Genomic DNA, 27,611 nt, shown 5'->3' with positions numbered 1-27,611 from the left:
TGCTTTCCCGAGGGAGAACTCCACGGCAATTTGTAAAAACAAAACCGGCATGGGTTCCCCCCCAGGAGCATACCAGGCCCTTAGGTCTGTTATGGGTTGTAAGGGGACCCCCCCTACGCCGAAAAATCGACGTAGGGGTCCCCCTACAATCCATACCAGACCCGTATCCAAAGCACGCTACCCGGCTGGCCAGGAATGGGAGTGGGGACGAGCGAGCGTCCCCCCCCCTCCTGAGCCGTGCCAGGCCGCGTGCCCTCAACATGGGGGGGGTTGGGTGCTCTGGGGCAGGGGGGCGCACTGCGGGCCCCCCCACCCCAGAGCATCCTGTCCCCATGTTGATGAGGACAGGACCTCTTCCCGACAACCCTTGCCATTGGTTGTCGGGGTCTGCGGGCGGAGGCTTATCGGAATCTGGGAGTCCCCTTTAATAAGGGGGCCCCCAGATACCGGCCCCCCACCCTAAGTGAATGGATATGGGGTACATCGTACCCCTATCCATTCACCTGTAGGCAAAAAGTAAAATGTAGTAAACACACAACACAAGGCTTTTTAAAATATTTTATTATTCTGCTCCGGAGGCACCCCCCTGTCTTCGTTATTAGCTCAATTACCAGGGGGGGCTTCTTCTTCCACTCTCCGGGGGTCTTCTTCCACTCTCCGGGGGCCTTCTCCGCTCTCCGGGGGTCTTCTCCGCTCTCCGGGGGTCTTCTCCGGACTCCGGGGGGCTTCTTCCATCTTCTCCCCTCTTCCGCTCTTGACTCGGCGAACCCCGGTTCTTCTGCAGCTCTCCGGTGCCTTCTTCTTCAGCGCTGGCTGCCTGCTATGTTTGTGTGTTAGCTCGATTTCAAACAGGCAGCCGGCGCGGTCTTCTGTGGCGTCAGGGTCTTCTGTTCTTCTCTCTTCCGATGTTGACTCGTCGCCTGTTGTCGCTGTAATGATGGAAGCGCGCTTTGCATCCCATTTATATAGGCATCACCGTCCCATCATGCTCCGGTAGGTACCCACGTGGTGGGTGCACGTGGGTAGGCACCCACCACGTGGGTACCTGCCGGAGCATGATGGGACGGTGATGCCTATATAAATGGGATGCAAGGCGCGCTTCCATCATTACAGCGACAACAGGCGACGAGTCAACATCGGAAGAGAGAAGAACAGAAGACCCTGACGCCACAGAAGACCGCGCCGGCTGCCTGTTTGAAATCGAGCTAACACACAAACATAGCAGGCAGCCAGCGCTGAAGAAGAAGGCACCGGAGAGCTGCAGAAGAACCGGGGTTCGCCGAGTCAAGAGCGGAAGAGGGGAGAAGATGGAAGAAGACCCCCGGAGTCCGGAGAAGACCCCCGGAGAGCGGAGAAGACCCCCGGAGAGCGGAGAAGGCCCCCGGAGAGTGGAAGAAGACCCCCGGAGAGTGGAAGAAGAAGCCCCCCCTGGTAATTGAGCTAATAACGAAGACAGGGGGGTGCCTCCGGAGCAGAATAATAAAATATTTTAAAAAGCCTTGTGTTGTGTGTTTACTACATTTTACTTTTTGCCTACAGGTGAATGGATAGGGGTACGATGTACCCCATATCCATTCACTTAGGGTGGGGGGCCGGTATCTGGGGGCCCCCTTATTAAAGGGGACTCCCAGATTCCGATAAGCCTCCGCCCGCAGACCCCGACAACCAATGGCAAGGGTTGTCGGGAAGAGGTCCTGTCCTCATCAACATGGGGACAGGATGCTCTGGGGTGGGGGGGCCCGCAGTGCGCCCCCTGCCCCAGAGCACCCAACCCCCCCATGTTGAGGGCATGCGGCCTGGCACGGCTCAGGAGGGGGGGGGACGCTCGCTCGTCCCCACTCCCATTCCTGGCCAGCCGGGTAGCGTGCTTTGGATACGGGTCTGGTATGGATTGTAGGGGGACCCCTACGTCGATTTTTCGGCGTAGGGGGGGTCCCCTTACAACCCATAACAGACCTAAGGGCCTGGTATGCTCCTGGGGGGTGAACCCATGCCGGTTTTTTCTTTGAAAATTGGCATGGAGTTCTCCCTCAGGAATGCATGCCGAGCGACGCTGTATTTTTTTTTTTTTTTTCCCCGACGCAACTTTTTTAAGCCGTCGCGATCCTCAAAACTCGGCGTAACGTAACCTCGCGCATGCGCAGTACGGCCGGCGCGGGAGCGCGCCTCATTTAAATGGGACTCGCCCCATTTGAATAGGAACGCCTTGCGCCGGCGGAATTTTAGTTACACAGCCTGAAATTTCTAGATTAGTGCTTTGTGGATCAGGCACTTAGGTAGAAACTTTAAGGCAGTGTAACTTAAATTGGATTTTTTAAGTTACGTCAGGTTTTTGTGGATCTGGCCCAGGCTTACCTATAGATAAAAGGTAGTAAAGGAAGTATACTTCCTCTTTAAATCCTGGTGCCTCTAGCACATCATCTCAGCCTAGGCAAAGTCACTGGACTGGAGGCCAAGGACTGCTTTCTAATGATAAAAGGAATGTAAATGGTATATTGTGACATGTCAGGAATTTGTTCCTGAATACTTGTTTTTGAAAGGTACAGGTTCCATGGCCAATCCCCTTCTTCAGCCCTTTTGTTTACTAAAAGCAAAATGCCTACATAATATAGAATTCCACTCTTCATTCTACCACTCACTAAGTGCCTGTGGTGTTCACATATGTTTTCTGGATTTCCTGGAGAAACAGGTCACTGATGACATTATCCTTCACCTAATAGCAAGAAATAAACATCTTAGTTCCATTAGTTACTGCTTTAAAATGGCTCAAGCCAAGGAATAGCAACAGAAAAATGAAAATGGAAATAGTTTTCTGTTGAGCAATTCATCTTTTATTTTACAGCTTTATTTGCTTACAACATATACACAACAAAGAGGTAGATTTTGCACTTGTGTACTGTTTGGAGGAAACACAGAAGAAATTCTACTTTAAAAAGACTAATGCCGCGTACACACGATCGGTCAAACCGGTGAGAACGGTCTGATGGACCATTTTTATTGGACCAAACCGATCGTGTGTAGGCCCCATCAGTTAATAATCCATCGGTTAAAAAAATTCAATCTTGTTTTAAATTTAACCAATGGATACCTAACCGATAGAAAAAAAACGATTGTCTGTGGGCACGTCCATCGGTTCAAAATCCACGCATGCTCAGAATCAAGTCGACGCATGCTTGGAAGCATTGAACTTCGTTTTTTTCAGCACGTCGTTGTGTTTTACGTCACCGCATTCTGACACGATCGGTTTTTTAACTGATGGTGTGTAGGCACGACCGACCATCAGTCAGGTTCATCGGTTAACCGATGGAAAAATCCATCAGACCGTTTTCATCGGATGGACCGATCGTGTGTACGCGGCATTAGACTGGCCATAGATAGTGGATAGAGGAATCCTTCATGTGTTATTGTATTTTGACAGTGAGGACTCCTTTGCTGTCAAAATAAACCTATCAGCGCTGCAATCGATTTGTTAAAACTGCTGATCAGATCAATTTTTATCAATATCCTGTTCGACAAAAGTCAATCTTAGAGCAACTTCTGCCGAAAAGAAACGTCCCTGCAGAACTGGCTGAATTTTGGTCAAACTATGGATAGCCTAAAATGGGGGTGTTCCACCTGTGGCCCTCCAGTTGTTGAGACTCTACAAGTCCCACGAGGCATTACAAGCTGCTGACAGTTACAAGCATGACTCCCAAAGGCAGAGGCATGATGGGACTTGTAGTTCTGTAACAGCTGGAAGGCCACAGGTTGACCACCTATGGCCTCTCTTCTTGTATTGTCTGAACTTCATGATTTCCTGCACATCACATCTGAAAACTTAAAGATGAATCCCAGGAATTGATATTTTTACATTGTCGCATTGGTCCATATACCATACCTGTAGGATCCCTGTGAAAACTGTAAATCACTGTAGGTGGCACTGCTTGTCTAGTGATCTCCATGAGCTTCCACGTCCCATCTAAACAGCTGTCCTGCTACACAGAAGGTTGGCTGCTTAGTACAGGCAGGGCTTTTTTTCAGGGGGAACTTGGGGGAACTCATTTCCACCACCTTTGGCTCAGACCCTTTGGCGCCTGCTCACCACAATCACTTGTAAACACAGAAGTCTGGTTTCTGTGTTTACAAGTGACAGCTCTGCACTCTGTGTGTAACCCCCTTGAACTCTACACTCTGGATGTAATGCAATCCTGGTATTTAATGCCCCTTTAGGACCCTCCTACTGTTTTCGTGAAATTTGACTGACCACATCCACTATTTGATGTGATTTGGAGGGTGTGTGTTAGGGGGAGGGGGGTTTGTGGGACCGTGGTTAAGTTCCAGCACCTATTGTTTGAGAAAAAAAGTCCTGAGTACAGGCAAGAATGCTTTTCAATTTTTCAATTAATGCAAAGCGTTCTCTGGTTGGACAAGGTGGAGATTGTGATGTGGCTGTCCCAACTCTCCACCTCATCCAACCAAAGAATGCTTTGCATGCATTGAGAGAATGCAAAGTGTCCTCTGAAGGGCTCCTGTACTGAGTGGCCAACCTTCTGTGTTTACAATGCTGCAGGGCAGCGGCTCACCACAGGACTCAGAAGAAAGTGAAGATCACTAGAGTAGCGGTGCATACTGCGGTGGTTAGCAGCTTCCACAGGGTTCCTACAGGTATGGAACATACATACAATGCTGTATCCTGGCCTAGGCCAACAAGACCCAGGCCTAGGGCAGCACTTTGCAGGGGGGGCAGCACGGAAAGAGTTGTGCTACACTGTTAGTGCAACGCAAGTTGCTTCTTATTTTGACTGTCCAGTCATCCTGGACCACAAACCTTCTTCACTGTGCTATATGTTTTCTGCTGCACCATTCGGTTTGGCCTTCATTTTGGCTTGGAGGAGAGACAGATTGCTGCCATAGTACCAACATTTCCAGTTATGATAAGAAAAGGGGGAGGTGGACGCGTCCAGCAGCCAAACTGGGAAAAAAAGTCTAAAGCTTTAAGATCACGTAGCAGGTGGACTATTTACCGTATTTGTCGGCGTATAACACGCACCCCAATTTTAAGAGGGAAGTTTCAGGAAAAAAAATATTTTTAAAATAAACAACTTTGAAGCAAATTAAGGGTCAGTGACCATCAATGTCCATCTGCAGCCCAAATAAAGTCCTCAATGCAGCACAAATAAGAATTGGCTGCCCAATGACCGGGCAATTTTTTGCAATTCGGCACTGTGTTTTTAGCTGACAATTGCGTGGTCGTGCAATATTGCGCCCTTTTTTTCCCACAAATAGAGCTTTCTTTTGGTGGTATTTGATCGCCTCTGCAGTTTTTATTTTTTGCGTTATAAACAAAAGGATAGCGACAATAAAAAAAAAAACACAATATGTTTTACTTTTCGCAATAATAAATATCCTCAATTTAAAAAAAACTAATTTTCTCCTCAGTTTAGGCCGATATGTATTCTTCTACATATTTTTGGTTAAAAAATTAGCAATAAGCGTATATTGATTGGTTTGCGCAAACGTTATAGTGTCTACAAAATAGGGGATAGTTTTATGGCATTTTAATTATTACTTTTTTTTACTAGTAATGGCGGCAATCTGCGATTTTTATCATGACTGCGACCACTAGGGAGTGTTGAAGGGGTTTAGTGTGTCTTAGGGATGCGTTCTAACTGTGGTGGGGATGGGCTACCAGTGACACGACAGTGATCACTGCTCCCGATGACAGGGAGCGGTAGAGGACTGTCCTGTCACTAGGCAGAACAGGGAAATGCCTTGTATACATGGGCATCTCCCCGATCTGCCTCTCCTGACCACAATCGCGGGCCGCCGGCGAACATCGAGTTTCCGGGACCCACGAGCACACTCCAGAGGCACGACATACAGGCACGCCCATTTGCCTGTCCGTGCCATTCTGCAGACGTGTGACGGTCGGGAAGTGGTTAAGGAACCCAGCTTACCCTGGAGAGCTCTAGAACCTCCTTGTCTAGCTCTCCTAGCCCCTCATATATGTAAATCACCCTGTGTCCATTAGGGGCACAGGGTGATCGAGAACCCCAGTCTGATCTGTGCTAGTCAGACTCACTGTATGTATATTCAGACTGTGAGGAAGAAATATATGAGGAAAGCACAAGGGGGGATTGTGGGACGTTTTGTTACAACTAATATCATGGTTTATCATTGTTTTGGGTTGAACTATAGAAAAGTCTTTCCTTCTACTTAAAGCACAACTCTGTGCAACTCGAAAAATCTCTCTGGCAGTGGGGCTGCTCCTGATTAACTGCTCATTTAAGTCTCTAGGAGGCATGAAAAAGAAGGTTTACTTACCTGATCCTCCACTTCTCTGCTTTGGTATATTGGCCCGTGCAGCACCTTCTCACCCAGGCTCCAGCAGTCTAAGGCCTTGTACACACGAGGGTATATCTGATGAAAACCGTCCGCCGGACCGTTTCCATCGGATATGTCCGCTGGCGGATTTTGATCTGATGGCTGTACACACCATCAGATCAAAATTCCCGCGGAAAACATCCGCGGTGACGTGTCATATTGATGAAGTTAATTTCACATGAGTTCCGCCCCCCCCCCTCTCACAATGCATTGTCCTCTAATCTCTGATCCAGGGCGAACTAGGTCACACGCTTCCAGAACCCAAATGGCACCTTGGTTGAAATGCTGACCTACACATCTGTATATGGCCAAATGTTTCATACCTGACCATCACGCCTATACTATATCTGCTTGTTGAACATTCCATTGAAAACCATGGGATTATTATGGAAAGTGCGCGACCCTGGAAGGTAAATACTTCCACGCATGCGTCAAATCATTTCGACGCATGCGAGGGATGGGGATCGGACGGACTTATCCGGTGAGTCTGTAGAGAGGACCGGATAAGTCCGAAGGACAGGTTTCCAGCGGATAGATTTCTTAGCATGCTAAGAAATTTTTATCCGCTGGAAAACCGTCGTCTGGACAAATGTCCGCTGGAAAATGTCCGCTAGGCCCTACACACGACCGGATCTTTCTGCTGGAACTGATCCGTGGATAAATCCCAGCGGACAGATCCGGTCCTGTGTACGGGGCCTAAGGTCCTAATTTCATCAACACTAATGGCACTAATGGCACCAAGCGAAGACCGGAGAAAAGACTGGACAGCCGTACTTCCACGAAATTCTTAAAAAGTTGCTTTTAATGGTAAAAAATGGAAACAGCACTGTAAATTTATTGTTACTACATTTTATTCATATATTTTTTGCTTAAATTGAAGGTTTGTGTCTGTTCCATATACATCTTGTATTTGGCTTGTTCACAGTTTTTTTTACTTCTTTCACCTTATTGCTTACTGTAGCTTTGGGTTCTTTTTACATATATGTGTGTTATATTTCACCACTGATGTGATCCAGCTTCCTAGGTGATCCCACTGATTGTTTTTTCACCACCCTCCTCATTAGCGATGGTTGGCCACAGGTGGAGGCAGATCACATGACTGGTTCAGGTTTGGTTTAGGTGTGTATATATTTGAGTTGTGTACCATTTTTGTTTTAGCTATGACTAAGCGCTGATACCCCAGTGCGAAACGCATCAACTATCCACCCCACTGTCTGCTGTGACTTGTAGTGCTGTTTCCATTTTTTACCATTAAAAGCAACTTTTTAAGAATTTTGTGGAAGTGCGGCTGTCCAGTCTTTTCTCCGGTCTTCGTTTTGTGCATTGTCAGCACCCACGCTTCTGAGAGGACACTGATTGCTGAGTGCACTCACCTAGAGCGGCAGTTTCCCTTTTCACTAATGGCACCAAGGGACAGTCCGCCGTGGAGCATGGGAGGAGTGCCATCTGCCAGGGGGAGCGGAGGATCAGGTAAATAGACATGTGCACACTGAAATATTTTGTTTCGGAATTTCGTTTTCGTTGAAAAATAAATGTATTTAGTTACTCCCAAAATTTGTTTTTATTTATTTGGTTTCATTAAAAAATACATTCGTCTGAAAATCCGAATTGATTAAGGTGGAATCTGTCATTGAAGGCTTATGGTATCTGTCAAATGTTCTAAGAAGATTTGACGAAGCAACTAAACTGTACAACGCCGAAATCCTACATTTCCGGTCGAATGTTCCGCCCACAAGCTATAGTAGAATTCTAATGTTGTATGACTAGTAATAATTATATTTATTAATTATTATTACTAGTCAACTGATATTAGACTTCTTCTATAGCCTATGGGCGAAGCATTTGACCATAAATGTCTGTTTGTGGTGATTGTATGTTTTTAGCTGCTTCGGCGAATCTTCATGTCTCTATAATGTCGAATCTTTTCTCTTTATGTCGAATAATCTTGGACTAATAGAGTTAGGTTAGACACATTCGACCGCAGGTTTCATAGACACAGATCACTATTGTCACCGTCATGTTGAATATTCTATTTATATCGAACTGTTGTAGAAACGAAACGAAAATAAAGCATTTTTTATGTCAGATCTTTTGGATTCTGCACATTCGTTATCGTTTGCTAAAACGAACGCGAAAATCCCAGAAATTCGGACGAAAACGAAAGCACATGTCTACAGATAAATAAAATAGCTTTTTCTCTCCCCTAGAATAAATGAGAAGTTAATCCTTAAAGTGCGGAGCAGCTCCACTGCAAGGGAGATTTTTCAAATTTCCCAGAGTTGGGCTTTAATTCAAAACACCAAAGTATTAAAAATCACAAATCAATTTATTTTTATTTTTAAAATGTTAAAATGCCACGTTGATCTCTTTTTAAAAATAAGAAATGCAGCTCTCACTATGATATTCATCTCCCTTAAGGACTCGTAACTCTATGATCCTTTTCCAGGTTGAGCGATGCCCGGTATCACCCAACCCACTTCTTGTGTGCCCAAGGCGTAAAGGACAACCGGTTTCTTTTATCTATGGTCAGCAATCAGTACCATGATTTCAGGGAGAAATGGTCAAGGAATAGTTTACGTGGAATATTTACCCAGCTATAAAAGGTAGTAAATATGAGCAAATATTATTACAAATCTTAGATTTCGATTTTTCCCTTTAAATTTTGTTTTAAACGCCCCTGAATCCCCTACGGAAATACGCCTCTGTGTGCTATAACATGACCATAAAAAGGGTCGCTCTCTTTTCCATCTAGATTCTTTAATAATTTTTGTTGAGCACTGGTTTTCTTTTAGTGGAGATATATTGATGATCCAAAAAAATGACAACTCCTAAATAAATTAAAATCATGTATTGAATATTTAACATATGTGTTTAAAATATATTACATTATATATAGTCGTCACCTTTTCTATTACATATTTCAAAATAATTTTTGCAAATGTTTTTACTATTCCTACCTGGTTCTGTTCTGGAGATATAGCTCCCTTTTCATATGGGGTACTCAATTTTTTTTGCTTTTTTTTTAGAACTTTCTGATTCTTCCACCAGTGGTAATTCTTCACACACAGAGACATACTGGCTTGTTCAATGAGGCAAATAACAAAGTGCAAGCTTTAGTAATCCATAGTAACCAATCAGAGTCTTTTTGGTTACTAATTAGACTGTAGCACAATTAAAGACATTGTTTCAGTTTAAATCAAGCCTATTTTCTTTAAGACACAGCCACAGTCTGAGAAGAAAATGCAATTTCCTGCTAGCAAGGTGCAGAGAAGGACACTTGCTATTTGTGTGGAAGCAGCAGTCTCTCTGCAGAAATCTGAAGTGCCATCTGCTGGGTCACTATTGCTCTGCACTCAAAGCAAAGCAAAGCAAAGCACATGCTCCCTGCAGATTAGAGAGCCCTATCCTTATGTCAGCATTGGAAAGGGGCGTTGGAATACAACAAAGAGAACACTGCTTCCACATAGATAGCAAAGGGTTCTTCTTTGCAGCATGCTGGCAGTGGACAGGCTTTTCTACTCAGACTGTGGCTGCTTTGTAAAGAAAACAACTTGTTTTGATGTACTTGGAATGTAGCTGGCTAAAACTGAAGGTAATTTTCATTTCAAAATGTAATCTCTCTTTGTAGAGCCCTTTTAATAAACTCAATTCAGTATTTGACATATTTAATTTTGCTTAACCACTGTACTTAATGTAGAGTCATTGTTGCTGGCCACGCCCACTCGATGGCATCAGAAATTGGGGTGGGGCTTACATTACAGTACAAAACAGGCTGCCAGATGCAGCCCTATAAGTCACACAGGCACATCAAGCCTATAAAGTAGATTTTCTAAAGTTCTTCTAACACGTGTGGCCCGATCCATTGGCTTCATCTGATTTCTCTGCTTCGAATATCGTGGTTGGGATTTCACTGCCGTTTTTTGGCTTGTCTTCAGTGGCAACTTGGTTGTAGTCGGCTTTTTTCTGTCCAACATTTTCCTTCATTTCCAACTCTTTCTTCTCTTCATTTTTTTCTGCCTCAGCCTCCTTCCTGAGCATTCGATAGTTGTAGAAGTTGCCGACCAACAGAAAGACACCAGAAAACACAATAATGGCTCCGCACTCAAAAAACATATACTTAAAATCTCCTAGGATATCTATAATGGCACCTGCAAGGGGGGGAAAAAAAACATATTCAGAATATTTTTTTTTTTTAAGGCATTATCTTCCTTTATATTGCACATAAACATCTGTTTTTTTTTTTTTAGCTCTCTGCTCATTAGTAGTAATTGGGGTCTATTTATAAAAAAATGCTGTGCATATGTCTCATGCATTCACACATCTGTCAAAAATAACTGCTGCAATCTATTTAGTTCCTATGATTGTCAGATCCATTTAGTGGCCATGATGCATTTTTTTTTCCTGAACTACCTCAATGGGGCAAATACTGCATTACAGCCACTAGATGGAGCTATAAAAGTAATATATAGGGAGGAGGCTAGAATGTACTTTGATGGTACTGCATACAAACTGGAAATAACAGTCTTAAAGGGGTTGTAAAGGTACAATGTTTCTTTCCTAAATAGCTTCCTTTACCTTAGTGCAGTCCTCCTTCACTTACCTCATCCTTCCATTTTGCTTTTAAATGTCCTTATTTCTTCTGAAAAATCCTCACTTCCTGTTCTTCTGTCTGTAACTCCACACAGTAATGCAAGGCTTTCCCCCTGGTGTGGAGTGTTGTGCTCGCCCCCTCCCTTGGACTACAGGAGAGTCAGGACGCTCTCTACATTGCAGATAGAGAAAGGAGCTGTGTGTTAGTGGGCGTCCTGACTCTCCTGTAGTCCAAGGGAGGGGGCGAGGATGACACTCCACACCAGGGAGAAAGCCTTGCATTACTGTGTGCAGTTACAGACAGAAGAACAGGAAGTGAGGATTTCTCATAAGAAATAAGGACATTTAAAAGCAAATCGAAGGATGAGGTAAGTGAAGGAGGACTGCACTAAGGTAAAGGAAGCTATTTAGGGGGGGGGGGAATTGTACCTTTACAACCCCTTTAAATAAAATTATAATATATTTCAGAAAATACAGAGTATGTTTAAAAACAGCAAGGGTAATCAACCAACATGGCCCTATAGTCGCAGAAGTGTGAGGCCGCGTACACACGGTTGGTCAAAACCGATGAAAACAGACTGAAGGACTGTTTCATCGGTCCAAACCGATGGTGTGTGGGCCCCATCGGTCAGTTATCCTTCGGTCAAAAAAAAGAGAACTTGCTTTAAAATTGAACCGATAGGTCAAAACCGACGGTTAGTATGCAAAAGCATCGGTTAAAAATCCATGCATGCTCAGAATCAAGTGGATGCATGCTTAGAAGCATTGAACTTCGTTTTTTTCAGCACGTCGTTGTGTTTTACGTCACCGTGTTGGACTCGATCGTTTTTTTAACTGATGGTGTGTAGGCACATCAGACCATCAGTCAGCTTCATCGGTTAACCGATGACAACGGTCCTTCGGACCGTTCTCATCGGATGGACCGACAGTGTGTACGCGGCCTGACATTGGTAACAATAATACCATCTGTGTATTGGTTGCATTCCTTCAATCCACTAGATGGAGCTGATGATAATAGGAAGTAAACATATTACACAAATGATGGTGATTATTTGTGTCAGCGCATTTTTATAAATATACTCACTAACATTATAACATGAGTAAAACTCAGTAAAATACAGTGGCAGAAAATACTGCGCAATTCTTTCAATGCTTGTTTATTTAATCCATAAATCAGCAGTAGAAAGTTAAAGGTAGAAGTAAACTCCAGGAATGATAAAGAGCTGTTATGGCTCAAAACAGTGTCACACCAAAGGCTTTGTGCTTCATACTGCTGCTTTATGGACTAAATAAAAAAATTGTGTAAGTCCTTAGGGCGGATCAACTTCCTAAGACAAGATTTATATGTTTCTTATAATCAGTGCTAAACGAATATATTTCCAGTCTGGTAGTCTTGGCTCCCTGGTATAGATTTTTTTTATATCCTTTTAGAACTACATGTGCAGTTTTCAGAAGTGGTCGGTGCCTGCACCCAAAACTTTCTGTACTAATGGCAAATGTACAGGAAATAACATGTTCCTGTGAACAAGTACTATTATGAGAGCCAAGCATTATAGATGTGATGTATAAGGTTCAGAAGAAGGCTTCTCTACAAGTGGCCAGAGATAAATAGATAAAAAAAATCCATGGAATATGGTTAGCATTATTACCAAGGCTAGTGCTCACTAATGCTGAGTTCTGTTTCCCATTATTTATCTGCTTATATAGTTTGCACATGGGTACCTTAATGGGTAGGCGACGGCCCCTTATCCCTTAACATAATAAAAATCAAATAAAGTGCGTGAGCAGTACTGGAGGGTATCATTAGGGGGCACGCCAGTGGAATATTAGCTTCTGCTGGCATCACCGATGTTCTCCCCTTTGGCTTGATTCATATCGCAAGAGGAACTAAAGATCTGGAACATACATACAAAACTTTTTTTGGACACTTATTTTTCTATACTCCTGATGAAGCTCTTTAGCGAAACTCATACTTAATTTTAAATTAAAAAAATAATTTAAGAAGGAATATTGTATAATATACAAAATGATAAACTGACTACCTAGACAGAGAATTCATCAGAGGCTTCTATTATATGCTTTGTGTCATTCCTTCACCATAAAACTATGTTGGTGTACAATATTTCATCATGAGATTTTAACCATAATTGTAATAAGTTTCAATTTTATTGAATACTTTGTGTTGTTGCTTTTGGATGGCACCAGTAAAGTACCATTTTATTTTTTCTATATTTAATTCACCTGGTTATATACATTATTATTATATACAGTATATCATCATTATTGCAGTATTTTGGATGCAAGCTTTTAAAATTACCTCCAATTGGTGGTCCTAGTAGAAGAGGAACACATTCTACAATTGTGACCAGTCCAACAGCACTTGCAAATCGCTTGGGTCCGACTAGATCCATAAGGGTTTCAAAGAGCAAGGAGCATACCATGCCAAAGCCCAAGCCAAAGAACACAGAGTACGTGATAAGGCCCGCGTAGGAAGTAGCCAGAGGGCACAGAAGATGACACACACCATTAAATATCACAGAAAAGCTGAAGAAGTACTGGATTCTTGGCCTTATCCATTTGGTGTTGGCTATTATTCCAGTTAACGGCCTGGCAAACATATCAACCATGGCAAGTATGGACAAGAGAAAGGCAGCTGAATATTCATCAACACCACAATGTTTTCCATATGGAGCAAGAAACACAATGGGGGCATAAAAAGCAATGAACATCAGGACGTTTCCAATGAGGTAGATCAAGAAACCCCGGTGCTTAAAGAGACTCAAGTCCAGAGTTCTGTTAAACCGGGTTAGACAACTTTCTTTCTCCTTCTTTTCTGAATCTGTTGTTTTTCCTGGCTCAGTTGAACCTTTAACTTTTTCTGGGTCTTTCTCCTTTTTGTTATTAGTAGCCATTGGTCCAATGGGACGGAAGAGTGCACCCGCCACACAGCAGTTCAAAATCAGGGCTCCCAGGATAAAGAAGCTGCCCCTCCATCCATACTTGTCAAAAAGAAACTGATTCAGTGGAGCAAGGGTAGATAGGATAACAGGACTTCCAGCCATTGCCAAGCCATTAGCCATCGGTCGTCTTTTATTAAAGTACTTCCCCACAACGATAACGGAGGGTTGAAGGTTCAAAGAGAAGCCAAACCCTACACAAGGGGAACAAATTATATTAGCACAGGAAATAATTCTACAAAATGTAAATTTAAAAAAATTGCAAGTCATTCTTGAACAGGGGTCTCCAAACTTTTCAGTATGAGGGCCACACTGTATACATTACAAATATTCACAGGCCAAAAAACAAACAAACAGGGTTTCCTCTTATATCAGGATTGAAATTAGGAGCCCCCATCAGAGTTCCACCTCACATCAGGGTCCCCATCAGAATCTCTTCTTACATCAGGGTCCCCATCAGAATCTCTTCTTACATCAGGGTCCCCATCAGAATCTCTTCTTACATCAGGGTCCCCATCAGTGTCCCCATCCGAGTCCCTCTTACAGAGTTTGGATGCAGGTTTTGGGGTGGAAGTGGAGATGGTATGCAGCTTCTGCTGGCCTTAATTCTCAATCAGTGCACAATAATGATATGCCACTGATCCTAAATGCAGGCCGGATAAAATCTTGTAGAGGGCAAAATGTGGCCCATGGGCCATAGTTTGAAGGACCCAATTCTAGAGTATGGTGGCCACCCTGAAAAGGCCCTGCCACCTTGCCTTCTGCATAGGATAGATTTCATAGTTTGCAAAGTGGTTCAAATCTGTTAGTTTTTTTCTTTTTCGTAACAGCATACGGTTACCCTCTAACATTAGTAAGCAAATATTACTGCAACTGATTGTTGTTTGACCTTCTCTAGTTTTACGCAAATAATAATAAGTTGTCTCACAAGATTCCTAAATCTTTTGAAAACTTTGGGGGCAAGATCTCCCTATTTAAATTTATTTATTTAAAGCTGACCTACTATCAAAATAAGATCCTTGCTACTCTGCCCACCTTGCTCTCCTAAAGTCATAAAAGGTAACAAAACTCATGAAAAACCTTCACTACAGAAGCTACTGCATCAATTTCCTACAGCAGCCAGTCATTTGTCCAAATGCCTAGACATTCAGCCAACTGATTGCTGCAAAAAAGGGACTATCAGCCATCTAAAGTCTGGAGGTCTGCTTTAAAAAGCAGGGTGGGTAGGATAGAAGGGGTCTTATTTTAAGGATCGGTGTAAATATGTCTACCCCACCAATTAAAGATTTCCTAATGGAGCGTAGCATAGCTGGGATAACTAGAATCTTAACACTGGATTCTACAACAGACACAAGAAGAGTTGATTGATAATTCACCCCCCTATCTAGATAGACTGAATCCTTCAAGGAAATTGTTTAGCCAATTTTTAGTAGCTAATTCCCTCTATTAAAATCACTAGCGATTAATTGCTAAAAGTTGTAATTGAACATTAAATAGATGAAAAAATACTTCTATCGTGTAAGTTTTACTAGAAGAATGTACTATCGACCAGCCACACATATAGGGGCATTGTGTAAGCATGTGCTACTTGTGTAACTTACCCAATATGGAGGAATTTGTTCCACCTGGTTAGCAATCAATTGCTACTCTCAGGCCTCATACACACGACCGTTTTCCTTGACAGAATCCATCAAGAAACTTAGTGGCAGAGCTGAGGAAAACGGTCGTGTGTATGTTTTTCATCGAGGAAACTGTCGAGGAACTCGACGAGAAAAAAAGAGAACAAGTTCTTAATTTCCTCGTCGTGTTCCTCGTCAGGCTGGTTTTCGACGAGAAACACGTTCGTGTGTATGCTAAGAAACCCGCGCATGCTCAGAATAAAGTATGAGATGGGAGCGCCCCTTCGGTAAAAGTAGCGTTTGAAATGGAGATAGCACATTTGTCACGCTGTAACAGTCTGAAAAGTGCAAATTGTCTCTTACCAAACTTTTACTTAACACGCAGTAACATAAGATTAGCAAAAGCAGCCCCAAGGGTTGTGCCAGTGGAATCGAACTTCCCCTGCCGTTGTATGTGTTGTACGTCACCGCGTTTGAGAACGAGGAGATTTGGTCTTGACGGTGTGTACGCAAAGAAAGCTTGTCAAGTTTCTCCACAAGCCTGACAAGGAACTCGTCGAGGAAAACGATGTTTCATTTACGACGAGTTCTTCGGTCGTGTGTACGAGGCCTTAGAGTCTAATTGTTAACTGTATTAACCACTTCAGCCCCGGAAGAATTTACCCCCTTCCTGACTAAAGCACTTTTTGCAATACGACACTGCGTCGCTTTAACTGACAATTACGCAATCGTGCAAGACGTGGCTCCCAAACAAAATTGACGTCTTTTTTTTTTCCCCGACATATATCGGCATGCAGCGGTCGGCAAGTGGTTAATAGCACAAACTACTAAAAATCCCCCTTGCAGATTTAGCCTTACATTTTGCTAATTTCATATACCCAGAAATCTGGAGTTGTGTACAAATGTAAATTATGGAATAAATGGTATTTCAAGGGCTTAACTTTATGGAACTTTTGACATTTGCAAAAAAAGTGAGCACTTTTATCATTTAACACATTTTTGGAGGCACACTGGATTTATGAAATGAAACATGTTATGCAAATTTAGGTTGAATGCCAACCACTAGGTTGAATGCCAACTACCCGTTTAGGTAATAATCAATTAGAGCTCCCTATTATCCCATCATTAATTTTCCACTGACACAAATCTAATTTATTATCATCTCATTTTACTAGCATTAATTAGTATGTGATCGCATCCTACTCAGCTCTTCTCTTGCTGACTTGCCATTAAAATGATTTGAAGTCACAAACAAAATTCTTTTTTGCAAATTTAACTCCTTTTCTCGCTTAAAGCTGAACTCTAGGCAGAGATAAAGGAGACAAATTAAGCTCTGTATTCAATAATAGCATAATTACATACATTTTTTTAATGTAAGCAGAGTAAGTGCCTGAATTAGACTTGGTATAAACCTCTCGTAGTCCCTGTACAGCAGAGCTTAGACCGAGGCTGGCACAATAGACCAGTCAAGTGTTCTGCAATGCTCATGTGCTAACAAGGAACATGCTGATAGATGATACAGAGGAACCTTGGTTTATGAGTAACGTGGTTAACGAGCATTTTGAAAGACGAATCGGTATGCGAGTGTTGTCTCGCAAAACGAGCAGAATTCAATCTAATGGGGTGTGCAGTACTGCATTTAGCCTGAGGTGTGGGGACGCCCGAGCCGAGCCAATTGGAGCCGTTTGGAAAAACTCAGTTCCCGGGTGTTTCCGAGCCTTTGTAAGGTTTTCCAAGGCCAGCCGAGTTGTCCCCAATCATTTCCGAGGCTCTCCGGCACCCCCCCACCTCTGGCCACACGTGGTATTGCATGCCATTGAAGTCAATGCGGAACAAATTATTTTAGTTTCCATTGACTTCTATGGGGAAACTTGCTTGATATGCGAGTGCTTTGGATTACGAGAATTATAAACTTCAATAGGCCCTGCTTTCTTTGCCGTGAAGGAATGATGATAACGTGCACCACCGAAGAAAGAGTGCTCCCAAGGGGAATCACCATTTCTAAACTTCAATAGTCCCTTATTCTTTGCAAATGGTGATTCCTTTTGGGAGCACTCTTTCTTCGGTGGTGCACTTCATCATTCCTTCACGGCAAAGAAAGAGGGACTATTGAAATTTAGAAATGGTGATTCCTTTTGGGAGCACTCCTTCTTTGGTGGTGCGTGTTATCATTCCTTCACGGCGAAGAAGGAGTGCTCCCAAAAGGAATCACCATTTTTAAACTTCACTAGTCCCCCTTTCTTTGCCTTAAAGGAATGATGATAACGTGCACCACCGAAGAAAGAGTGCTCCCAAAAGGAATCACTGTTTACAAAGAAAGAGAGACTATTGAAATTTAGAAATGGTGATTTCTTTTGGGAGCACTCTTTCTTGGGTGGTGCATATTATCATCATTCCTTCACAGCAAAGGAAGAGTGACCATTGAAGTTCAGAAAATCTGAGCACCTTTTAGCTACTTACCATATATACTCGAGTATAAGCCGAGTTTTTCAGCCCATTTTTTAGGCTAAAAAATGACCCCTCGGCTTTTACTCGAGTCAGCAGTAAAACAGCATGTGTCTCCCGCTGTATAATCCATATGCAGCTGTACCTTTCATTCGTAAAACAGCGTGTGTCTGCCGCTGTGTATGCCAGTCTGTTCGGCCGTCCATTGAAAGACAGCCCCACCTCCTCCTCGTCTGTGATAGGCGGAACACTGATACAGTTTCCCAGCATCGTATCAGTGTTCCTCTATCATGGATGAGGAGGAGGCGGGGCTTTCAGACAATGGACAGCAGAACAGACTGGATTATACAGCGGCAGACACACGCCGTTTTACTAATGAAAGGTACGGCTGCATATGGGCACAGTGAGAGACTGCAAATGGGCACAGTGAGAGACTGCAAATGGGCACAGTGAGAGACTGCATATGGGCACAGTGAGAGACTGCAAATGGGCACAGTGAGAGACTGCAAATGGGCATAGTGAGAGACTGCAAATGGGCACAGTGATACTGCAAATGGGCACAGTGAGGCTGCAGATTTCCCACCCTAGGCTTATACTCGAGTCAATATGTTTTCCCATTTTTTTGTGGTAAAATTAGGTGCCTCGGGTTATATTCGGGTCAGCTTATACCCGAGTATATATAGTATATATATTTTTTATATAATATTTTTTTTTGCACTGTGTTTGCACATTTTATATGGACATAGGGCCAGATTCTCGTACAATTGCGGCCGTGTAACTTAACCCGTTTACGTTACACCGCCGCAAGTTTTCAGTTTTAGTGCCCGATCCACAAAGCACTTACCTGGAAACTTGCGGCGGTGTATCGTAAATACGTCCGGCGCAAGGCGTTCCAAATCGAATGGGCGGGTACAATTTAAATTAGGCGCGCTCCCGCGCCGGACCTACTGCGCATGCTCCGTTTCCTAACTCCCGCCGTGCTTTGCGCGAAGTGACGTAATTTTTTCGAACGGCGACGCGCGTAGCGTACTTCCGTATTCCCGGACGTGTTACGCAAACGACGTAAAATTTTAAATTTCGACGCGGGAACGATGGCCATACTTTAGACAGCAATACGTTTGCTGACTAAAGTTAGGGCACCCAAAACGACAACTAACTTTGCAACGGGAAACTAGACTAGCGGCGACGTAGTGAACGCGAAAAACCGTCGTAGATCGCCGTAACTCCTAATTTGCATACCCGACGCTGGTTTACGACGCAAACTCCCCCCAGCGGCGGCCGCAGTACTGCATCCTAAGATCCGACAGTGTAAAACAATTACACCTGTCGGATCTTAGGGATATCTATGCGTAACTGGTTCTATGAATCAGACGCATAGATACTCTGAGAGATACGACGGAGTATCTCAGATACTCCGTCGTATCTCCTTTGTGAATCTGGGCCTTAGTGTATACACACTTTTTATTGTTTGGTTGGAGAAAAATACATATACTGTATGCCCATGTGAAGGGGACAATCACTCTCCAAACTGCTTTGCATCTTTGTAGCCTTCTTCTTCCACAATCTTTGTCTACCTTTTTTGTTTTTTGGTCCGGCCTGCCCCATCCATGCCTGGGTGTTTGCTCCAGAAGCCTACTGGGGTATCCACATCAAAGATGCCAGGGAAGCATCTGCTTACAGTGAGCGGTCAGAGAATGGTGGACCTGGTGATGCGCCATTAAGGGCCAGTTGCAAGAACCCAGATGAGAAGAAAATGGTGGCATGGGTCCCATTGAGTGACAGATCACAGCAGGACAACGCTGGATTCCCCAAGTGTGTGCGTATGCTATATGAGCACAACCCAATGGACAAGGTAAGAAGCAAATAAAATGAATGTTGTAATCCTGGGACGGGCGATGTTCCCCTTTAACGGGGACACAGAAAGCAATAAAAACCTGACAGTGGTAATAACCACTCACAATGCTATTTAAATCAGAAAAAAAACAACATATTCTATTTAGTTATATTTTAACACAAATAGTTGTATAGACATTATATCCCTGGCCATTAACGTCTAACCTGTATTACATAAGCAACATCATTACCCTAATGAACATATAGATCTAAGAAAAGTGCGGTTTAATACCCGATTTGTTACATGTTAATGTGAAATTTGGACTAACGTCAATACAATTTCCTGCGTGTGACTCCTTTTCATAAAATGTACGTCATAAATCTGCCCATCGATTGCCCTGTCAACGCTTCAGTGACAAATCCATATGCTACAACAGATTACATAGAGTAACCAAGGAAATAATGGCTCATTACCTGCAAGGACTCCGACGAAGATGTAAAGCTGTAAAATGCTGGTACTGAATGTGGCCAGGATCATGCCCAACCCGCTAAGGATGCCCCCCGCGATGACCACAGGGCGGCTGCCATATTTGTTTACCAAGATGCTGCTGATGGGACCTGGATCAATACGAGAAGAATGGATTATATAAACTGCTTTTATTGGACTGTGCCAAGGTTGAAAATGCTGCTAACATGAAAACAATAAATGTGATTAATAGCAAATCACTAAAGAAAATGAAAATTTAATACAAACAACCATCATAAAATGGGTAATGAAGTGTGATAATGGCTCCAATTTATTCTGCTGTATATGATAAACTTGTGTGTTATTTTTCCTATAGCTTTTTATTTTCACCAGTCATGCTACAGTGCAGGGGTCTCCAAACTACGGCCCAGGGCCCAAATGTGGCCCGCAGCTAAAGTCAAGTTTCCCCTTCCCCTGTCTTTCCCCAATATAGTCAGTTGCTAGGATCGCCAGCATTCCACAACCAATGACGTGCTTGTCCTAGCACTAAGATGGAACTTCATTCGTCTATACCTGCTCCAGCCCTGCTGCTACATGATAAGATGATATGATAGGGAATATGATGTAAAGGGGACTCTAACATAAGGGGGATCCCAAGATGGACCCTGAAGTAAGAGGGCTCTGATGGGGATCTAAAAGTAAGGAAGGTGCTGATGGAGACCCTAACATAAGGAAGGCTCTGATGGACACCCTAATGTAGGGGGGACTCTGATGAGAACCCTGATGTAAGGGAGACTCTAAAGGGGACCGTGATGTTAGAAGGGCTCTGATTGGGACCTGATATATGGGAGGCTCTGAGGGGCACCCTGATGTAAGAAGGGCTCTGATGGGAACCCTGATGTAAGCAAGGCTCTGAAGGGGACATTGATGTAACAGGAGTTCTGATGAAAACCCTGATGTATGGGAGGCTCTGATGGGAACCTTGATGTAAAGGAGGCTCTGAAGGGCATCCTGATGTAAGGGAGGCTCTGAAGGGCACCCTGATGTAAGGGAGGCTCTGAAGGGCACCCTGATGTAAGGGAGGCTCTTATGGGAACCCTGATGTAAGGGAGGCTCTGAAGGGGACCTTGATGTAAGGGAGGATCTGAAGGGGACCTTGATGTAAGGGAGGATCTGAAGGGGACCTTGATGAAAGGGAGGCTCTGAAGAGGACCTTGATGTAAGGGGGCTTTGCTGGGGATCCTGATGGATAAGGGGTTCTGAAGGGGACCTTGATTTAAGAGGGGCTCCAATGAGGGCCCTGATGTAAGAGAGGTTCTGATAGGGGACCCCGATGTAAGTGGGGACTTTGCTTTGTTTTATTGAAGTACGGTACTTTCTCTGTTGTTTGGAATCATATTATAAAAATTCCAAAAAAGATCGAAGTAAAGCATAATCATTCATTTATTTTTTATTAAGTGATATTTAAGGATTTAAAAAACAAAAAACAAACATGTTATACTTACCTGCTCTGTGCAGTGGTTTCTCACAGAGCAGCCTCGATCCTCTGCTTCTCGGGTCCCCTGCCGGCAGAAAGTTACTCAACAGATGCAGGAGCTAAGACTAGAAGCACCAGAAAAATGTCAATAGCTGGATTTGTGGTGCTCAATATAAAACATACTGACATACTGATGTCCAGCAAAGTCTTTGGAGGGCGTTACATAGAGGCAAAAAAACACAGTAAGAAACAATTTTTATGTGAAATAAATTACAGGGCCAATAAAGCGGGACTAAAAACGTAAAAACAAAAATTCAAGCAATGAGGCTGTTTACTGCAGAAGAGCAATGCCTACCTGCCTGTTTGCAGACTTTCTTAGAATGTACACATTGTAGCACAGTGTCAGTGTGTCGGGATAACTGCACTCCTGCACATGCATGGGAGTGCAGTCATCTGGCACATGCCAATCAAGATGGCTGAAGATCGGTACCCGAAAGAAGCGGGTGAGAAGATGCCAGCACTAGCAAAGGAACTCATAGGCATTGGATTGTTGAAGCTAAGGTGGGTATTTGGGAGTTTAGTGCTGCTTTAAAGCAGTATTAAAGCCAAAAGTAAACATTATATTGCAGCTTACTAGTTCTTTGATGGCTGCATTATTCTTGTTTTTTAGGATTTCTTCCTTCTTTTTTCATCTGGCGATCCCGTCAGGAATATCTTCCAGATATATCAGGTTACAGAGATTAGACAAACTATTTACCGTTCACAGGGGTGCTTACAATGATCAGATTTTATTTATTCATGTGAAACCTTTATACCAAAAGAAAAAAAAAGTTTGAATATAAACTGTAAGCTGGAGTTTGACTTCAATTTGTTAGTTTATCTAAATCTACTAGTACATCTAACACTCCCCTCCCCCCAAACTGAAAATGCTACTGTCTAGAGGTGCCCCCCTGTGCTCTTTCTCCCAGAGTGGGGCACTCTAATACATGAGACTGGCCAGATCACCAGGAAAAAAAAAAAAGAAGAAAACTGATGCAGCCACCACATCTAATGATTGGTAAACTTTATAACATGTTTGGCTTGGGGTTTAATATCGTTTTAAGTAGTTGATATGTAGCACCCTCTAGGTAGGTAGGTGCCAGAGGTAGGATTTGTGTGGACAGCTAAATTTAGGCAGGCCTGTTTATTTTGCTTCATTTTGGGCTGAGAGTGGCTCAGCGTAGCAGATGGTGACTCAGGCCTCGTACACACGATAGGTTAACCAGAGGACAACGGTCTGAAGGACCATTGTCATAGGTTAACCGATGAAGCTGACTGATGGTCCGTCGTGCCTACACACCATCAGTTAAAAAAAACGATCGTGTCAGAACGCGGTGACGTAAAACACAATGACGTGCTGAAAAAAACGAAGTTCAATGCTTCCAAGCATGCGTCGACTTGATTCGACGATCGTTTTTTTCCCATCGGTTAGGAATCCATCAGTTAAATTTAAAACAAGTTGGCTTTTTTTAACCTAAGGTTAAATAACCTATGGGGCCCACACACGATCGGTTTGGACCGATGAAAACAGTCCATCAGACCGTTGTCCTCTGGTTAACCTATCGTGTGTACGAGGCCTCACAGGCAGCTTCACTAAGACCTCCCTCTTCCTTCCAGAAGATTCTGGAAAGAGAGGAGGGGAGAAGAGGTGGAGCTGTCTGGGATATTCTACGGAGCCTTGGCCAATCCCTAACTTGGACTGGCAGGGGGTAGGCCTCATTGAATAGCCAGGGTCAGCCCAGCTGGGGGGGAGTTGTCGAGAGGAAGAGCTGGAGTGGGAGAGTGTGGAGGCTATCGGGGCCTTGGAGGGCACTTCCCAGTATGGGAGGAGGGTAACCTTGGGCCTGGGCTCGGGTGCAGTCTGGACCACCTTAAGGAACACATGAAGAGGTCTTTGACCAGAAGGCACAAGAGAGAGAAAAGAGAGGACAGCAGGAGAGAGCACTACTAAGAGACTCCAGGGAGGACAACTGGTCGCAGCCAAGAGGGCAGGTGAGTGAGGCACAGTTGGGAGGACTAGGGAGGTACGCATGAGAGGACTGAGAGAGGCAGTCTGACATGGGTGCAGAACCAGCAGAGGGGACTGTGGTGAAGAGGGCAGTAGAGGGGGGCATCGCATACTAGCCCATTATATGACACTTTTCTGCAAACAAAGCCTGCGCGGTCCGCTGTGCATGGCGCGTCCATCTTCGCCCCTCGTCTTTAAGGGGCCACAGGCTCCGGCTCTGTGACTGGCCGGAGCCACGTGACGTCCTTGCCCTGCATGCGCATGTGATCTGTCAGTCACGGCACACGCTGGGGAAGAAACAGCACGGAGGTCCGTTTCTTCACAGCACATGCGCCGATGACGACTACAAGTAAAATTTCTCCTAAATGGCGCACGTCTAGGAGATATTTCCACTATCTATAGGTGAGCCTTTTTATAGGCTTAACTATAGATTAAAGTAAGAAAAAAGGGTTTACAACCACTTTAAGGCCTTGTACACACGATCAGTCCAAACTGATGAAAACGGACTGATGGTCTGATGGACTGATGGTCTGATGGTCTGATGTGCGTACACACCATCAGTTCAAAAACCGATCGAGTCCAACGCGGTGACGTAAAACACAATGACGTGCTGAAAAAAACGAAGTTCAATGCGTCCAAGCATGCGTCGACTTGATTCTGAGCATGCGCTGGTTTTGAACCGATTCTTTTGCCTACTAACCATCGGTTTTGACCGATCGGTCAGGCATCCATCAGTCTGATTTTAAAGCAAGTTCTGAGGCCCTGTACACACGATCAGTCCAAACTGATGAAAACGGACTGAAGTTCAGTTTCATCAGTTCAAACCTACCGTGTGTACGGCCCATCAGACTTTTGTCCTTCAGACCAAAGTTTTAAAACTTGCGTTAAAACCGGACTGATGGACTGATGACCGATCAGTCAAAACCGATGGTTAGTACGCAAAAGCATCGGTTCAAAACCCGCGCATGCTCAGAATCAAGTCGACGCATGCTTGGAAGCATTGAACTTCGTTTTTTTAGCACGTCGTTGTGTTTTACGTCACCGCGTTGGACTCGATCGGATTTTGAACTGATGGTGTGTAGGCACATCAGACCATCAGACTTCAGCCTTCAGTCCGTTTTCATCAGTTTGGACTGATCGTGTGTACAAGGCCTAAAACTTTGGACTGAAGGACAACAGTCCGATGGGCCATACACACGGTCGGTTTGGACTGATGAAACTGAACTTCAGTCCGTTTTCATCAGTTTGGACTGATCGTGTGTACAGGGCCTAAGGGGGAAGAATTGTCCTTCTCACGAAAAGATCTTCCAACAAGCTGGAAAATCTTACCCAGTAGACGGGTTCCAACCTCAAGCAGCATCATCATCATCATTGCAGTCTATGGTAGCTTTATGTTGCCTAATCCTCGCCTGAGTATCAGTTCATGCCAATGAATTTGTGAAGGAGGTACTAAGCAGTTTGAGACCAACCTTATAAATAAAACTTAAAAAAAGGTAAAAAGTCAGACCATGAATGATTGAGACAGTCAGAAATATTCGGAGGGTGAAGGCAGAAGAAATCAATTCAGTTCTTTGGTTTTTCAGATCGTTGTTATGTGTTTCGCTGATAGAAGCCGAGCATCATTACTCCCAGAATAAATGACTTCTCCATTCCCTGTTCAGCAATTTGTACCAGAGCTGCCCAAATACACCGACACGGAGAGACAAAGGCCCGTTCGGCATCTCCAATAAATAAAGCACAATTTAAAAATGTATAGCGAGAGGGATTTCCATACCAAGGTGAAACCGCTCTAAATAATGAGGAAAGTATATTTTTCAGAGAAAAGGATAAAAAATTCAGAGGACAATTTCTGTGGTGTTATATTGGTATTGTATATCATTTGGTTTATGGACTGTACTGCGCCTGGAAACAACTGCGTGAAACCATTTCACTTAAACAGTGCAATCACACATTCTCCATAACAAGCAAAAAATGGAAAGCGCAGAGCACAGTAAAGAAGAAATCCTGAGTAGTCGTGTATAATATAAAAATAAAACTTCAAGGGCTATCAGGAAAAGCACACGGCTTACCATGCTCCATTCTGATCAGTGTGTCATATCATAGCACAGGAAGGAGAGAAACAGAATTCTCATAGACATGGGACAGATAATTCCCAAATAGCTATATACAGGTATCTTGACAGACAGTAAATTCTGGAATGAGAGACACTAAAAATATAAAGCAACATGTTTTACTGTTGTCACTGAAGACGTTTCCTGATTCAAAAAATAAATATGTAGAACCCGCTAGTGTGCTAGGCCCAGATTCACAGAGAGAACGGCACACATAACGCCGCCGTAGAGTAACCTATATACGCTACGCCGATGCAGCGCAGAGAGGCAAGCATGGAATTCAGAAAGCCAGTGCTCCCAACGCTGCGCCAGCGTGGTGTGGGTATCAAAGGCGCAGGCCGGCGTAGGTGGAAGTGGGCGTGACCCATGCAAATGAGGCGTGACCCCATGTAAATGATGGGCCGAGCGCCAGACAAGTACTTATAACGAACTGCACATGCGCCGTAACGTGGACGCATCCCCCTGCGCCTGCTCACAACCACGTCGGAACAACTGCCTAAGATATGCCGGATCACTGCGTACGCCGTGAACGTAACCTACGCCCAGCCAGACACACGTCCAACGTAAAATGCGCCGGCTTGTGTTCCTTGGTGCAGACCTTTGCATGTCTGCTGCTAGCTTACACCTCCTTTATGGGGCATAACTTTACGCTGTACGTACAACTTACGCGCACCTCTCGTAGCCTGCGTCGGGCGCACGCAGGTTCGTGAATCGCTGTATTTCCCTCATTTGCATGTTTGAATAGCTAATCAATGGGAGCGGCACTATGCGCCCAGCCGAAATGTGCGCCCACTCTACGCCGGCGTAAGCAAGTTACGTCGGCAGGGTGAAGCCTATTTTTAGGCGCATCTCTGTTTGTGGGTCTTGCGCACAGATACGACGGCGTACATTTGCACTTACGTCGGCGTAACTTGATATACGTCGGCGTAAGTGCTTTGTGAATCTGGGCCCTAATGTTCAAGTGCAGGCCAATTTGCTTGGCTTGTGGTAAAATGAGTCTGGAATCTGGGTCAAGGGTTTATTGCAGGTCAGGCTGGATGACTCATACAGGTAGGTCTTTGATGACTCCCCCTGGTTTTTGAAATTTAGAAACATTTCTAGAAGTTAGTGGGTGGAGGCCAAGAGGATTGATCTGCATTCTTAGGGGAACTTGGCCAATACTTAGGCAGTGGGCCCGCAGCGTGGCTGAGTCAGCCCTTAAATATGGATGAGTCATACTAGCAGAGGAGTCGATGGAGTGCTGAGGAGACTGTCGGTGGCATAGGGGTCTCCTAGAGGAGACCCCAGCTCCAGGATGGCTCATGAGGATCTATTCAGCAGAGTGGTTTGACATCCTGCCTAGGAGGCAGTGGGAACAAGGAGGACAGCACACCCAGGCACATTCAAGTGGGGAGACTGCCACATGTAGCAATATTTATAAAAGATCAAGATACAGTTGATAAAAAATTGGATAACTTAAATTTGATAAAAGATAGATAGGTACAGATAGATAGATCCATAGATAGAACAATAGATAGACACTGGGTAAGATTCAGGTAGCTATTACGGCGGCGTATCACCAGATACGCCGCGGTAATTTTAAATCTGCGCCGGCGTATCGTTACGCCGATTCTCAAAGGCAGATACGCTAAAAAAATAGGCTTCCTCCGCCGACGTAACTTGATTGCGGCGGCGTAGAATTGTGTGCAATATTACGTTGGCCG

At 44.1% G+C, this 27,611-nt stretch overlaps 1 protein-coding gene across 1 annotated transcript in view; it reads right to left on the bottom strand.

The window, feature by feature from the left end:
* Positions 1-9,988: 9,988 nt before the first annotated feature.
* Positions 9,989-27,611, bottom strand: part of LOC120945208 (monocarboxylate transporter 2-like) — a 79,297-nt gene continuing 61,674 nt past the window's right edge. The window contains exons 3-5 of the mRNA XM_040359195.1: positions 20,282-20,425; positions 13,271-14,104; positions 9,989-10,511 (exon numbers count right to left, since the gene is read on the bottom strand). Coding sequence (XP_040215129.1) covers positions 10,204-10,511; positions 13,271-14,104; positions 20,282-20,425 — 1,286 coding nt within the window. The 3' untranslated portion in view covers positions 9,989-10,203. The remainder of the gene's footprint in view (positions 10,512-13,270; positions 14,105-20,281; positions 20,426-27,611) is intronic.

This window comes from Rana temporaria, chromosome 7, assembly GCF_905171775.1.
Source record: "Rana temporaria chromosome 7, aRanTem1.1, whole genome shotgun sequence".
In the NCBI taxonomy this organism is placed as follows: domain Eukaryota; kingdom Metazoa; phylum Chordata; class Amphibia; order Anura; family Ranidae; genus Rana; species Rana temporaria.
This window is presented reverse-complemented; position numbering and strand designations above follow the sequence as displayed.